The 15,976-nt window shown below is 50.6% G+C and overlaps 1 protein-coding gene and 1 pseudogene across 1 annotated transcript; one reads left to right on the forward strand and one right to left on the reverse strand.

Annotated features, from left to right (window-relative positions):
* Window positions 1-214: 214 nt before the first annotated feature.
* Window positions 215-15,822, reverse strand: RETSAT (retinol saturase). The gene is made up of 11 exons (XM_016201788.2): window positions 15,511-15,822; window positions 9,490-9,672; window positions 8,950-9,191; window positions 8,242-8,443; window positions 7,606-7,803; window positions 5,809-5,928; window positions 2,084-2,222; window positions 1,696-1,805; window positions 1,452-1,618; window positions 1,079-1,238; window positions 215-823 (listed from the first exon to the last, which is right to left on the reverse strand). Exons 1-11 carry the CDS (start codon window positions 15,680-15,682, stop codon window positions 684-686), a joined length of 1,833 nt encoding a protein of 610 aa, XP_016057274.2. The 5' UTR covers window positions 15,683-15,822; the 3' UTR covers window positions 215-683.
* On the forward strand, window positions 11,388-14,459 carry LOC107528615 (non-histone chromosomal protein HMG-17 pseudogene; annotated as a pseudogene).
* Window positions 15,823-15,976: the final 154 nt, after the last annotated feature.

Here is a 15,976-nt window from a genome sequence, read left to right on the forward strand (position 1 = left end):
AGTTATAAGGAAGACACACCTAAGGCCTTGGCTGCATCTGAACTGGATATTATCATCTAGCACACATCTTGTTGACTAATGTGTTGTCATTACTCCAGCCCCCAACGACCACAATGAACCTATCCCAGGCATGTCTCCACCCCCTGAAAGAGCCATTGGAACCCCAAAAAATGGGATCTGGAGGCCTCTGAACCTATGAAACTATAACCAAAACCATGCCTGGGTTTTGACTAGAACCTCACTAGGCACCCTTTAACTTCAGGCACCCCTTTTCCTTAACCTTGTAGACTGCAGCACGGCACTTTGAGTGATGAGAGGAGAAGCCTTGGGACAGCTGGACCAACACTTTCAAGAATATTAAGTTTGCTTGTTCTGAGTTAGGAGGTATGGGTATGGGGTACAGAGCGCTACTGGTGAGACATTAAGGCCATCCAAATCAGCCCATACTGGGCAATTTAGTAGCTAGTATGTTAAAAGGTGTGAAAGCTCACCCCCTGCCCCAGTTGGAAAAGTATCAGTTAAAGAACTGATCTGTGCAAGGCCTGTGGGTCAGATCTCCATTCAGAAGTCAAAAACGAATGAGAGTGCTCATTTGAGCAGAAACTAATGCTGAAGGACATACGGCTAAGTCAGGGGCTGTGCCACAGCCCTGGCCAAATTCCTCTGGCACATCCCTGACTGAACTAATTCTTCTTCTTCTGTGCCCGGACCCTTGAACCAAGCTTCTTAAGGTCTAAGTACAAGTTCCGCTTCAGGATAGTGCTGCTACACAGAAGGGCCCCGTGCATAGCCCCCATCAGCCCGCAGGTGATGAGATCCTGGCCTAGGAGACAAGAGCAGAGACCCATGAGCAGTTCCGCAAGTGGGGGAGAGGGTGAGGGTTCTCATGTCCTTCCCTCTATGCTAGGGCACCCAGAGATGGTTTCAGATCAGGCTCAGGTCCACAGCCTGCCGAGGCAGCCCAGCTAACGGTGTGCAGGACTGTGGAGGCAGAGGACCTGAGGACAGGAACAGAGTACTGTGGGTGATAGGGAGGCCCAGGGGCTCAGCTCCCGGCAAAATGGGGCAGTCGGTATACCTGTCAGGTAGAGGTTGGGGATGGGGCTTTGGGCCCTGATGGAGGCTATCACATGAGGATGCAGGCGGCCCAGATCATGGTCAGCCCCATAGCAGGCACCCTGGAAAGCACCCAGGTAGAACTGACTGGTCAGCGGGGATCCTCCAGTCACACTGTCCACCTGAGAGGCAAAAAAGGCAGCCACAGGGTGGGAGTGAGACCTTGTGAGGTCCTCATCTCTTCCCCTTCTGCTCTCCTTGAACGAGCTGACGGCCTGGGTGGGTTCCCTGCCTTCCCTGGAGTTCAGTTATCTCAGAGTTTTATTTCCCTGCTGCAAATAAAAGGGAGAAATGGCACCAAGAGTTCTTTTGCCACCATCACATGGTCCACCTACCTTTCCCTCCAGCTGTGGGAACAGTGTCAGGACAACCGACAGAGAGGCTTCAGCAAAGGAGGTTTTGAGGGTCTCATAGTCGCTGCTCCGCTTTCCCTTTGGCTCCTCCCGCCACTCCTCAAACCATTCATAGGGGGTGGGCACCAGCACTATCATTGTGGATCGGCCTGGGGATGCAGAGCCGGGGTTACTGCGGCCAGCTCCTTCCCACCTCACCCCTCTCCCCTGGGACTCCAAGCCCCACCTGGGAATCGGTCTTCCCAAGTCGGGTCCTTAGCCGAGGAGGAGGCGATGAAGAGAAAGGGCATGTGTGCCGAAGCCTTTTCCCTGGGCATAGACAGGTAGTGCTCCATCCTGAGGGTGAGAGGAGTGTGGCTGCCCAGCCCAAGGCCTTGGTCCTCACAGCCACCAGCACCACCCCAAGGACATTCACCCCCAGGGACACCCCCTAACCCTCAGGGATGAAGCTGAGGCACACCCTAAGTGTGAAAAAGCCCTTCCCAGAGGAAATTCTTGCTCACTTCCTCCCATCCCATCTCCTGCTGCTGACTCCCCAGCATCCAGGGAGGAAGCCAGGGTTCTGCAGGCTGAGGGCTCATGCTGACACCCCTTCCCCCACATGCACGTCTTACGCCTTGTCCATGTCTGTGTCGAAATAAACATAGTAGTTGGTGGACTGCAGCCCCAGGTCCTTCTTGGTGCCTCGTAGGCAGATGAAGACAGAGAACACGCCCAAGCCAGGCCGCACCATCCCCAGCTGCTGCTTCACACCTGCCAAAGAGCTGGTGAGTGCTGCGCGCACTGTGGCCAGAGGTGGCGCCCTGCCCCGGGAGAGCCTGCTGAGTGAGGCTGCTCGCTGTGTCTGCAGCCTATCCTCGGCGGCCAGCCTAGCGCCTGGGCCATTTTTATAGCATTACTTCAACTGCAACTGTTGAAATAACAATTAATTGGGCACAACGCCAGACTCCTACTCTCCACCTTCACCCACTCCAGACAACGCCAGACTCCTACTCTCCACCTTCACCCACTTCTGCTCTAAGCACCTTTAGAAGCAGGGGACGCCCAGCCTCCCTAAGCTGACTCACAGCACCTGCAGGACTGTCTTAGGCTAACTGCCTGTAATCTTCCCCTAACATCTTAGTTAGTGGATAGCTGGGCTCCATGCTATAAAGACCACAGATATGAACAGTAGTTTTTTTACAAGCCTTAATTTCAGTATGAACTTTAATGTAAGCCACCTAATAAATGAATATACACAAGTCATAATGTGCAGTACAGTCAGTACAGGGCCTCAAAAGGTCAGCAATGCAGGTGAACAAATGCAAACAGCATTCCCGGCACCTGGGGTTTCAGGGTTCAGCCAGGAAGAGGGAAGAACAGCACTGTGGAGGGAGGCAAGAGCCATCTGACGTCCCCCGGACCTAAGCAGCTGGGCTTCCCTACCTCTCAACAAAGCACTCAGACTAGTTTTCCAGAAATTGCTCCTACAAATTCTTATCCTTTGTTCCAGTTCCCAGGACCATCACCAGCACCTGCTTGAGGGATGACATTGGCTGCTCTTAGTTCATGTAACAACTGCTTGTGGGGGATCTAGAATGTGCTGACTCCTCTGCAGGGCCTGGGGATGCTACAAGGAATCATATGCTGCTGTTCTACTGGAAAAGAGACCTTCCTGAAATAAGCTGGACACCCACACAGAGGCTGCAAAGGCTGCAAAGAATGAGTGCTATGGGCAGCATGACCATAGAATCTAAAACAGGCCACTTTTGAGAGCAAAAGGGAGCATTATAACAATTACAGTAGGACAACTGGTGTAAGATTTACAGACACCCAGCCACGAGGAGGGAAGGGGAATGTGGGCTTCCACAGCCACAGAAAGGAGCAGTGGACTGCCCTGGAGCTGCAGGAGCACCTATTACCCGGGTCCCGGCCTCCAGGGGTAATCACACTGCTGGCACTCCTTCTCCAGGTGGGTGGGCATAGAGAGAACCAGGGGCCCAAAAGTGAAACCTTCTAGGTCTTCTAAAGCCCCCTAGAACAGTGACTACCTCCACTTAGCCTGTTTTCCCTCACCCCTGCTACAAGGAAGAGGTCCAGGGACCAATACCTGGCAGAAAAATATAACCTAGGGTGCCAAAGAAGGTACAATATGCCAAGCCTTTCTTCTTCGTGCCAGCCTTAGCTTTCCTTACTGATATTATGAGGCCAATCTTTCTCACTCAAAAAATTTCCTCTCCAAACCATCCCACACCTCCCCAAGGCTCAGAAGTGGGATTTAAGAAAGGCACTCCCATTCACAAAGGTTCCCTCTGCCTCACCATCCCACCTCCACCCTCGACCCCACATGGCTCTACCTGTCCCACAGGCCAGCAGATATCTGGTTCCCATCTCTGAGATGTACACAGAAGTATGAAATATCCAACCCCAAACAGCTAGAAACAAAGGAGTCCCAGCACTGGGGTCTCTGAATTAAGCATTATCCCTGCCACTGACTGAAATGTTCTCAAACTGGGATCCATCTGGGGCAGCATCCAACTCCCCACCCAAGGGGCAACTGGTCCTTCAGCTCGGTGGGGGCTGGTGCCATTAGCCTGTTTCAGGGCTGAGCTGCCTAAGAGCAGTGAAAGTTATAACTGTATAGTGAAGGGAGGCAAGCTGGAAAGGTAGCATGTGGCCTGGAGAGAAGGCAGGCCTGAGTGGGACCCTGGGACCTATTACAGGACAGTGTCAGGGATTAGAGGTCCTGGAAGAGAGGAGGGAGGCAGGAAGTACCAAAGGCAAAGTCTGTTGGTCAGTCCACCCAGCCCACACCATTGCCCTGTGCCAGGCAGTCTCAGCCTCACCCCACTCATCTTACCCAGTCTGAAGGAGGAGGCCTTCACTGGCAGCAGATGCTGGCTGAGGCCCAGCTAAGTGAGGCAAAGGAATGAGAAGGCTGGTTCTCACTAGAACACATACCTTAGAGACAATTACAGCTGCCACCCACCCTCTCCCACATGACGAAATCCAGGCCCTCACTTTTCTTCTGAAATTGTTCTGCGCCTCACCTTCCCCAGCTCCTCAAAGAGCAGCCATGGCCCCCACTCTGGGGTGGAGAGCTCCTCCCACTGCTCTCTGGGCTCCTCCTCTGTGCCTTTCCATCTAGACAGCTCCTTTCTCTCCACCCCCAGCCCAAGCAAGAGGCCTGTAGCTACACCCCTTTCTTACCCTCCTGGGTTACTGGTCCCCTCCAGGCCAGCAGACTCTTTTCCTCAGATCACTCCAACAGCTTCTAGTTACACAACATCCTAAAGTTTATTTCAAAACAATTACCTCTCACCTAACTTTGGCTGAGCCACTTTGTTCCTCATGGGCTGACCTGCTCTCGCCCCTTTTAGTGAGGCTTCTTCTCTGGAAGCCCCAAGCCTCTAGGCCTAGAGGGGGCCCAGAGCCCAGGTGTACCAGCACTCTCATCTCAGCTCAGCCACCTTCAGAGAGGTGGCCTGGAGAAGTTACTTCACATGCACGGCCTCAGTTTCCCCAGCCATAAACATTAGGATGAGGGTGGCTCTCTCCCAGGTGGCTATAAGAATCAAATGCAATGACAAAGGTAAAGCCTTGCACACAGTCCTACCCAGAGCCAATCACAAATAGGTCTCCCTCCTCCTCTGCAAAACCAGGCTCTCCTTTTTAGACAAGGCCTATCAGAAGAGATAACTGCATTGAGGCTTATTTCTGCCTGGCACCCAGATTTTGGGCATAGGGTTCAAGGAACAGAAGAAAGCCAAAAGGGTACGCCCGCAGCCTCAGCCCCAATAAGGAGCTGGTTCCCAAAAGAGGCAGAAAAAAATATTACCTTGGCTCCCAGTAGGGCACACAACAATTATGTAGAGCCTTCGCCACGCCAGGCTTGGCTTCCCTTCCTGGTAATGTCAGACCAGTCTTCCCACTCAAAATAAGTGAGAAATTAAGGAAGGAAGCAGGATTCACACCACAAACTTAGTGAAAACCCAAGAAATGTTCCTTTCTTACTCTACCCACCATCACTAAGCATTAGATGACCCAAGAGCTAAGAAAACCGGAAACAGGCAACTTGGAATGGAAACTTAGGAGAGGGGAAGTGGTTGAGGGAGTGCATATGCCAAGAATGAAGAGATAAATAAGGACCAAAGGGTCTCTGTGGTGATGTGATACAAAGGAAGTTGCTTCCCAACCCCCCGCACAGAGGCCTTGCTGGGAACAAGTCAGAGACCAGTGTGTTCACCTTTTCTGCTTAAGGGCAGCCATCACCCTGGGAAAAGCATCAGCCAGGCTGAGCGAGCTGGCTCTAGAGCGGCAATGCTGGGGAACTCGGGAGAGCCCCACAGCCCTGTCTTACCCGGCAGACAGCGGGCGGTCTCTGGCAATAAGTTCTTATAGGTATTGAACAGGCCTGCGTCAGAGATCACGATGGGGCAATGGATGTTCACCAGCTCCTGACCCTTCTTCACACTGACACCTGTAGGCACAAGGGCTTGATGAGGTTCTGTGCGCCCCAGGAGGAAAACAAAGGCTCATATCCCACACAGGTCTCTCCCAGCCTACGCTTTATTTTCTCAGTCCTGGGCGTCCGGGCCACCTAGGCCCAGACGGGCACGCCCTGGGGCAAAATGCAAAATGAGTGAAATATCCTTGAGCACTCTCAGCGTGTCCCCCAATTGCTCTGCACTCATCTTCCTTAGCTTCCTCCCCACCCTGGGTGGACTCCCTTTTCTTTAGCCAAACCCAACCTTCACACTGACCCCTTGTATCAGACTTCCACAATCTGGTCCCTGCTGTGTGTCCACCTCTTCTCTGGCCACTCACTAAACCGTAGGTACAACCATATGAAACAACTGATAGTAAACCATTTTTGACCTATAAAAACGGCAGTTTCTAATGGCTCAACCTAATTTCATATGCATAAAAATACTCAGCTCTTTCATACTTCTGTGCCTTTGCACATTCTGTTCCCTTTGCCTGGAATAACCTACCCCAACCTCTGGCTCGATTCTTCTGACCCTTTATGACCTGGCTCGAGCACCTCTGCCTTCCCACTGAGGCCCTCCCTATTCCACCAGCCTTTATTTCACCTCCAGTTTTAGCGTGCACCTCTATATGGTAGTTAAATTATATCACAGTGACCTTCCCTATGAGATTGGAAATTTCCTGAGTTAGACATTAGGACTTGTCTTTTTATTTTCATCTTTTACCGCCTAGCACATGAAAAACACAAGTATACACATATATTCTGAACTGAATTTAATTGAACTGATAGATCCACATTGCTTCATGGACCCCTAGAGGCTGGAAAGAGAACTTGCTCAAGAAGATGGGAGAAAATCTCCCACTACTGACAGCCACCTCTGTCTTACCACCGGCAGCTTCCTACTCTTGTCTACAAATGCATTCTCAGAGATCGCTGATGGCCTTCTCTCCCTTGATTTTTTTCAGTGCACTGGGTCACCCACTCACTGTCTCCTCCTCGAAAGATTCCTTTGGTGAATTCACTGTCACACCAGCCCTATTTTCTTCAGGCCTCTCTCTGTCCCCTTTCCTGATGTTTCTTAAACACCCACGAGTCATGAATGGCCTGCTCTGTTTCCCAGAGTCCTTCCTTGCATTGACCCTCTGCTCATGAAGTTCTGCCATAGTGAGATTTTGACTCTCTGTGCAGATAACAGCAAAAACCTGAGCCAGAGTAACAAGATTCTAGGCCCCACTCTGCCACTTACAGATTGAGGGCAGGGTACCCTGCTGCCTCCATGCTGCCATAGAGAGTGCCCAGGTTACTTATTCATTCCATCCATCACTGAACAAACATTTATTGAGCCTCTATTCCGTGCTAAAATCTATAGACAAAGATTAAAAGACACTCAAGGAGGTCATGGATTACTGGATAACTATTCTTATCTTTTGAATAAATGATTAAATACTGTTGTTTGCAAACCACGCAATCCTTTTTCCTTCCTGTGTCCTCCTTACCTCTAGACTAATCGCTCTCCCTGAGCCCTGCTCTGGGGCAGATTCCAGCCTTTAACCCCCATGAGGAAGTCGGTTCTGCTACACCTTCTGCCCTCAGAGCCTTCTTTTCCCTGAAGCCCAGGTCTCTACCACCCCAGCCCAGGGCCCGTGAAGCATGACATGGGACTCTCACCACAGGCTTTCCCAGCTGAGTCCAGCAACACACTCTGCACAGAGGCCTTCGTCAGGACAGCACCCCCGGCCCGCTGAATCACAGGGATGGTGTGAAAGGCGATTTCACTAGAACCCCCTCGAGGATAAAAGGCCCCTTCCATGTAGTGGTTAACCAGCAGCGCATGCATGGAAAAGGTGGTGTGGCTGGGGGTCACGCCTACGGAAGGAAGGAGGGGCGATGAGGCAAGTGCTGCAGCAGCTCTGCTCAGAAGGAAACATGGTCCTGGCAGAAAACACGCAGCCTGAGTCTCTCCTTCCAAATGATCCCCCAGGCAGCCAGAGGGCCGGTCTCCATACAAATAGGAGGTACTTTACAGATCTTGGGGCCACTGGGAATGTCCTCCCTGCATACTGCCATGTGGCCAAGACCCAGGAGGACAGTGCTGGAAGAAAAGGACAGTCATCCAGGGTGTGGATGAAGGAATTTTACCAGGGAGTGCAGCAGGTAGGTGGGCAGACTTCTTGTCCATAAGCTCCAGAGGGCCTGGGGTTTCTACTGCATTTCAGTCAGCCAAGCACATTCAGGAAGACAGACTGAGAGCTAGGAGGTGGCACCTCCTCCAGGAGCTGCCCAAGGCCCAAGGCCAGTACCCACCATATGTGGGGTAGATGTAGCTGAGCACCGCCTGGAGCTCCCGGGAGGCGGGCAGCTGCCGCAGGGCCTCGGCCAGGCTCTGGGTGGACGCACGAAGGAACGGAGAGAACCTGGTGAGGAGCCCACACTTGTTGAGGAGCTGAGCCACAGGCAGTGGGAGGGTCTTCAATAAGATGTAATGAAAGGCTCCCCTGGACACCAGCTGGGGGAGAAAATGAGCAGGGAGGAACAGGTCTCATTTCTAGAACTGCTGTGACAAATCACCATTCCATTCACCAGCATCAGCTGCGGCCCTGCAACACTTACCCCAGGGGGAACTTGGGCTGAATTTGGATTTTTAAAAACCTGTTCTCTGTGAATTCTTCCCATTCTACACTCAGATGAGTCTTTTTGCTTTTCCATTTCCTGCCCAAATTCCTTTTGAAAAATCCCAAACTGGTCTCTGATGAAGTAAAAAAGGGTAATAATCTGAGGACACAAGAAGCCAGCCTGGTTGGGGAGTAGAGCGTGGCGCCCCCAGAGGCCAGAGTGAGAGTGGCAGCTGCCGAGCCCACGCTCCAGAAGCACAGAGGCCAACTCCGGTGGGGACTGAGTTCCGGACAGACATGACTGTTCCTCCCTTCCTGCCTCCTCACCAGTCACTCCACTAACAAAGGTGGTCAGCCTTGTCCGTGATAAACAAGGGGATCCTTAGCACGTCCACGTTACCTTAACCAGCTTTATATACTTGTCAATGGCAGCTTCTTCCTGGGGAAACTTCTCCTTGAGACCCTGAGTGTAGGCTTTCTTCCCACTGTACATGGGGAACTCCTTTCGGCCACTGGGCCCTTCTAGCACCATGATGTCAAAGGGAGAGGACAAGGCAGCCCAGTCCAGCTGCCCCTCAGTGATCTGGTCCAAGATAAAACGGTCAAAGCTGCCTTCCTGCATCCTCCCAATATAATGGATTCCTGTGGGGAGACAAATGAGGTGTCTTAGGGATAAGGGGATTGAGCCCTGGAAAGGGGGGCAAGGAGGCAAGGTGAGAGAGGTTGTCTTGCATGGCTGAATCCACACCCAGCAGAGTCTACCCACCCTTCCTGCCATTTCAGCTCCCAGTGGGCGTGGCTATAAGACAAAGAAAGAGGTGCCCAGAGAGAAAACGGAGCCTCCAAAATGACAGAAATGCCCAGTACCATCCCACGATGGCTGCTCCAAGCCTTCTGAAGATACAGTCATGCTCCCAACCCCTTTCTACATAACCCTTACCTGTGTCAAATTCAAGGCCATCCTTTCCAAAGGTATGACAACAGCCTCCTGCCTTGGTATGCTGTTCCAGCACCAGAACTCGTTTGCCAGCTTTGGCCAGAATCGCGGCTGCAGCCAGGCCCCCAATGCCACTGCCAATCACCACCACATCCAGCTTCTCTGGCACTCGGCTGGCTGAGAAAGCTGCAGCACAGGGAGGAGATGGAGCGCAGGCCTCTCAGGCAGGGACAGCAAAGAGCAAATATATGGAAACCAGGGAAGACTTCTCTGGCTGGTACAAAGCTAGAGAAGTCTCCAGCAGCTTGGCACAGAGGCCCTTACTAGAATACCACAAACATTTTACCTGGGACATGCTCAGGACCAGCCAAGCACATTAAACAAAGTGATTTGGTTTGATCTGAACTGACTTAACCAAAGTTGGTATGTACATAGGGGTTTCAAAGACAGTATGTATCAGTACACTATGATAGGAATAAAAACAGAAAGCTGATAATATAAGCTGAGAACCTTAAGTGCAGACAAAGAGAGACCTAGGGAAGAAAGAAAACAAGAAGTTGGGAAACAGAAGAATGCTGTGGGGCAGGCTGCTGGCTCATAGAACTGTCCATTCACAAGCCCATTATCTTTGGAAAATGCATGCAGGGGCCTTCAGGCACAGCGGAGCAGCCTGGTTGTATGATGATGGATCTTTAAGATCCAGATGCAGCCAGACTGGTGTGGCTCAGTGGTTGGGTGTCAACCCATGAACCAGGAGATCACTGTTTGATTCCCAGTCCAGGCACATGCCTGGGTTGCAGGCGCCATCCCTAACACAGGGTGTGCAGGAGGCAGCCAATCAATGATTCTCTCTCATCATTGATGTTTCTCTCTCTCTCCTGTCCTTTCTATGAAATCAATAAAAATATATATATTTTTTAAAAAGATCCAGATGTAGAGGCTTGGGCGGGACAGAGCTGCTGGGAGGCTGTTACTCTGAGAAATCACTGCAGCACTTCCTCACTTCAGGGAAGTCTGGAGGCACTGCTGAGGAGGGCAGCACCTAAATGAGACAAACTGGACAGCAGGAGGTACCATATGGGCACTTCCAACACAAGGTCTGCTCTTTAAAGATCACTTTTGAAGAATAAGATTTGAAATTTTTCAAGCTGCAAGAGAACTTGGTAAACTTCTAACTTTTCAAACATTTTTAGAAAGACCTACATTGAAAAATATATTTATATCACAACCCAGAGTATATGTTAGTATATAATATAAAATACCTGAAACAAAAGTTTCATAATACCATACTTACCAGAACTATGTCTGGTATTTTCTATTCTACTGCATTTCAAAATGCTAGTTGCAACCCACTAACTTGATTTCATGACCCACTAATAGATCACAACTTGGTCTGAAAGAGTTAAACTAGTCATCTCATTTTTAGACCAACCCAGGTAAGTGGAATGACTTGCTAATGATTGTGCAGTAAATTAGTGACAAGAGTCCAAGCTACAACTCTGATCTCAGAAGTTCAGACTAATAGTCCTTCCACTTAGGACAGTGCAGTCTCTGACTGTGAGGCAAGGTGTGTCACACAGAATTCTAAAAATGTCAAGTGACAGGGACCCTGGAGATCAAACAGGGGATCCGTTGTTTAAAAAAAGCAGCAGAACTCTTTCTTTCAACCTTAAGAGGAACCCCAAAATATGTTTTAAAGCTGACAGAGGAGGTACCCTGATTGATAGAAGAGCAAGTTCTGATCCTGAGGCACCCCATTGAGCCTCTCCCAAGTGTCAGAACCAGGGTTCAACCATGAGTTGGGTCTAGGCATAATCAGCCAAATCACTTAGTGGGCAAAATGACATTTCCTATACAGGTTGAAAGAGATTTCTGTGAAGCTCCCCCAGACCCCTGGGTGCATGTGGAAAGGTAAGTGAAAAAGTTAAGGTCTTAGAGCTAAGTAGGGGAAAGGTCTCTTTGCTCTTGTTAACGTAGCCATGTTATTAGTAACTCAAGGGGTTTGCTGCTTGGGGTGCTCTATTCAAGTCAGAGACATGGTTGTCACAACATAGTTTAAAGGAGACACACCTTGTGACAACCACATCTCATTCTTGAAACGAGCACCCCCTCGAGTATGCAGCAAACCCCTTGAGTATGGTGACAAATTTGATTCCAGTTGGAACTCTCCTAAAGGGACTCCCTTTTGGCTTGGTGTGCACTCTTAGTGAAGCAGTCAGCAGTGGCAGCTCATCTGAGGCCTGCTGGACGGTGTCCCCACTGAACGGAGGATCTGTTCTATAGGGGACTCCCGCTCAGTGCTGACCACCAGAACAGCTGCCTGGCCTGCCTCCACAGCAAAGGGAAGTGGCCACCTGACCCTGTCTCCTTGAGCGCTCTGGAAGGGAGGTGGGTCAGTCCCTGGGGTTAAAATAGCCCCTGGGGTTATTTTAATTAGTGTTTCTGTTCCATTTTGGGTATAGGCTTGTCGGAAGGTAGTCTCAGTTCTGGTGCGTGCTTGGTTTCTGATTGGTTGGGCAGGAATTGCCTCCGGGAAGCTGGATTCAGGGCCCCATCTAGGTCTAACTCTGGAGGACTGAGGAACACCTACGGGAAAATCCAAGACGTCCCTGTATAATGATCTCTGGTCTGGTTGTCTGGTACTCTTTGTGCATTTGCTTTGACTTATATGTAAATGTGCAGCTATGGGAAACTCAAATTCAATCCCGAATGCAGCCCTTGGGGTGCATCCTCCAGAACTGGATAAAAAGAGCTCTGTTTATTTACCTAAAGAAATTAAGTGCTGCCCGACCAGTGTGGTTCAGCAGTAGAGCATCGACCTATGAACCAGGAAATCATTGTCCGATTCCCGGTGAGGGCACATGCCCTGGTTGAAGGTGTGATCCCCAGTAGGGGGTGTGCAGGAGGCAGCTGATCAATGACTCTCTCATCACTGATGTTTCTCTCTCTCTCTCCCTCTTCCTTCCTCTCTCTGAAATCAATAAAAACATATTTTTCTTAAAAAAAGAAATTAAGTGCTTATACAAATTAATATAACAAATGGGTCAATTGTAGGAAACTGCCTGCCCTGTCCAAGGCAGCCTTGCTTTAGGCTGTGGATTCAGGAGGCACTGTTTTCTAATGTCAGCTTCTTTGCTTCCTAGGGTTCAGCATTTACTAACCGCATATAAGCTTCTCCTCTGCAACCCTAACCTGCTTCCTTTCATCCAAGGAGTGCACTTTTTGGAGCACCTGCAGCCAGGGTGGTACTCATGAGGAAAAATGGGAATGGCACCCCAGCAGTTTCAACAACAATGAGGTTCCCATCAGACAGGCTGCACCACCTTCACTGAGGTTTGGCTGTGGAACTCAGAACTAGTCTTAGCTAATGGTTTCAAGATATATTGCTTGGAGGTATATGGAAAGAATTACTGGTTTTATCTATGAGCTGTTTGAATGAGCTGTTTTGAATTCCTACTGCTTTTCTTCCTCTGAATGAAAAGGGGAAAAAATTTACATGCCTCATCTCTTCAAAGAGTTTCACTGATATAAACAGATGTTCTTTTGGCAGGTGTGATTTCAGAAATTTTACCAAAGGTGTAGTAACACAGGCCAAATACCCTAGGAGTGTTGAAAAACTACATTTTACAAAATGTAGTTTGAGTCCCCTTCACTGCACTTGAAAAATGAAGGAGGTAGAGTAAGGTTGGGCTCCCCAGCCACATGGTGTGGAGGTTGGAAATGACACAGGGAAACAAACTGCTTTTTAAGTATGACTTTAGAGTGGTCTTAAAAAGTATTCTCCATCCATTCATCTGCAAGGATGGTTTTGAGATCACTGACTCTGGGCAGAGGTGCCGTCATGCATTCCCTCCTGTCAGAGCCCAATCAAGTCAAAAAAACTCCTGAGACCTCAGCTTCTTTTCTGAGCAACAGTCTATTAGCTCCCCCTCTCTCCTCCAAAGCTGTGGGTAGCTAGGCGTGGAGCAGGTTGAGGTGAGAGAACTTGCTCTCTGCATCCACAGGCAGGACTAGGTGCTTCTAAGCTGTGTCCCCTTGTTGAGGAGTGGCCCCCACTCAGCCTGGGCACAGGCCCCTATGGCTTTGGGAGTCTGCTGACTGGTGGTGGAATGGGCTGACCCAGGCACCTGCCCTGCTGTGGAAGCAGCCAGGTGGAGCAGCCCAGTGATTTGTCACAGCCAGAGGCAGTTATGGAAGTTGAGGAACAGAATACGGCACTGCTAAGGTGTGAGCTGGAAGGCAGACAGGTGCTGGGAGGCCACACCGCCCACAACCTCTTTTTAGCAGATTGGGTCTGAATTGTGGCATGTTAGTCACACTATTAAACAAGGCATCCAGGACCTGTCCTCTGCCTCTCAGTCCCACCTGCCTGGAACAGGGGGACAAGCCTTGGGGAGGCCTTCTCAGCCCATCTTCTCTAGGAGTCTAGAAGCTAGAGGGCTGAGAGGAACCTGGACTGCAGTAGGAGGTGACTCTGCCACTGTGGGCGCCTACAGCCAAAGAGAAGAGGTGAGGCCCGGCGTTGGTTAGGAGTTCCCTCTCCTTTACTTGCTGAAAGTAAATAAAACTACCTTGCGACAACTTGGGTGGAAACACCCAAGCAGCAAACCCCTTCAGTTGGGCAACAGTCATTGTCATATAAAATGACAGATTTTGGAGCAGTGTGAAGAGATGAGAACGACCCCACGACTGTAAGTCCCGCCACCATCACCATCAAGCCCAGAGGAAGGCTGAAGGGGATGCTAAAGGAGATGAAGCCCAGATGAAGGACGAGCCACAGAGAAGGTTATCGGCTAAACCTGCTCCTCCAAAGCCAGAGGCCAAGCCTAACAAAGAAGGGAGAGAAGGTACCCACAGGGAAAAGGGGAAAAGCTGATGCTGGCAAGGTTGGGAAAAATCCTACAGAACATGGAGATGCCAAAACAGACCAGGCAGAGAAAGCTGAAGGTGCTGGAGATGCCAAGTGAAGTGTGTGCATTTTTGTGTATTCCCGCTGACTCTATAGTCTGAAATACTATTTTTTATCAAGTTTTACAAAAATGCAGAATTTTGTTTTACCTTTTTTTTAAGCGATGTTGTTAGCACACAGAACACTTCATTGTTTTTTGGGTGTGAAGGACATATAGTACTAATACAACGTCTCCAAAGTTGGACTGACATGGGGAAAAAGCACCTTTCTCTTCTAGTTTTGAGAGCCTTCCTCTTGCTTCCTGAGAGGAGGGATCCCTTGATGTTGACACACATTAGCCACCTTGGCATAAACCCCTTGTAGTGTGGGAAAACAAAAATTGTTTTTATGTCATTTCCCCCCCCCCATCTACTTTAAGCATAGGCTTGACTCCCTTAAGCCCACAGACCTGTTGGGACCTGACCCAATAAAATTGGTTACCAGTATGTTGGGCAATCTGGACCTTCCAGTGTCATTGAGATGGCGTCCCTCAAAAAAGCAGTTTTTTAGACTGTGGGATCTAGAGATGGGTAATTCTGCCATTTTCCTTCCATTTCCTGAAAGTCAGGGTCGGCTTGTTAAGTTATTAAACAACATAATGTGAAAAATCAACCGTCACTCTGAACTTTCCGTGTTCGGAGCACCAGGTAGAGACTTCATTGGGTTTCATAGCAGCTTTCTGGTTTCGGTAGTCCATCGAAGAAGGGAGTTTGAAAGTTGTTGTATACTGTAAGGGCTATCTACCCATGTCTTGTCTGAAACACCATGATTGTATCTTTAATAAAGCTGGAGAGTTTGGCTTGGGGGAAAAACAAAGAAAGACGGGGCCTGGACTTGACCTTCAAGACCTTGGCGCAGAGGACGTTGCGCGCGTCCACGGGGCGCGACTCTCCAGCCCGGCCAGGCAAAGGCTCTCGTGGGTGGCCGCCACTAAAGCGGGGCGCCTCCAAGTGCATCAAGCCCTCCCAGCATTTTACATTCGGGGAAACTGAGGCCCAGGTCCGACAGCACCTCGCCCTGCCAGAAAGAAACCACAAACCAGCGCAGCCTCAGAGCCCAAGGTCCCTGCCGCTGACCTTGTTTCAGAACCCTCTTCCGGGCCTCCTTGTCGGTCACCAGGGGCGCGGGTGGCCGTCTGGCGTCCTCGGCAAAGGGACTCGGGGAGCTGCCTGAGAACAGCCCCAGGTACACCTTGCTGAGGAGGGCCAGCAGCAGCAGCAGCAGCAGCAGCACCACTGTGAGCCACATGGCGCCTGGCCGCCGACTGGGTTCGCGCCGATGGCGCCCAGATTTGTGGCCTTGGTTGCACCCTGTTGGTTAGTCCTGCCCAGCCGGGAGGCAGGGCAGCTTTGCCCCTTTGCCCTTTTGCCCGACGAGCAGAACTGGTCTGTCCGCCCAGAAGCCCCAACTCCAGCGCAGATTGACCCTCCCGGCTCTCCGTACGGCCGGGCGGCAGCGGGCGGCGCCGGCCGGGCTGCGCGGTGCGCTCTTCCGCCCGAACAGCCGCGGGAGGGCGCTGCGCATGCGCGCAGGGGGCCCGGC

This window comes from Miniopterus natalensis, chromosome 13, assembly GCF_054644295.1.
Source record: "Miniopterus natalensis isolate mMinNat1 chromosome 13, mMinNat1.hap1, whole genome shotgun sequence".
Classification (NCBI taxonomy): Eukaryota; Metazoa; Chordata; class Mammalia; order Chiroptera; family Miniopteridae; genus Miniopterus; species Miniopterus natalensis.

Bases quoted from the DNA above. Each gene is read 5' to 3' on its own strand.
- RETSAT (XM_016201788.2), bottom strand. From the start codon at position 15,682: ATGTGGCTCACAGTGGTGCTGCTGCTGCTGCTGCTGCTGCTGGCCCTC. The intron at 5,929-7,605 runs GTGAGAGTCCCA...TTGTGCCTACAG, and splicing joins CTCAGCTGGGAAAGCCTGTG to GTGTCAGTGTGAAGAAGGGT. The intron at 1,619-1,695 runs GTGGGGCTTGGA...CTGCATCCCCAG, and splicing joins TTGGGAAGACCGATTCCCAG to GCCGATCCACAATGATAGTG.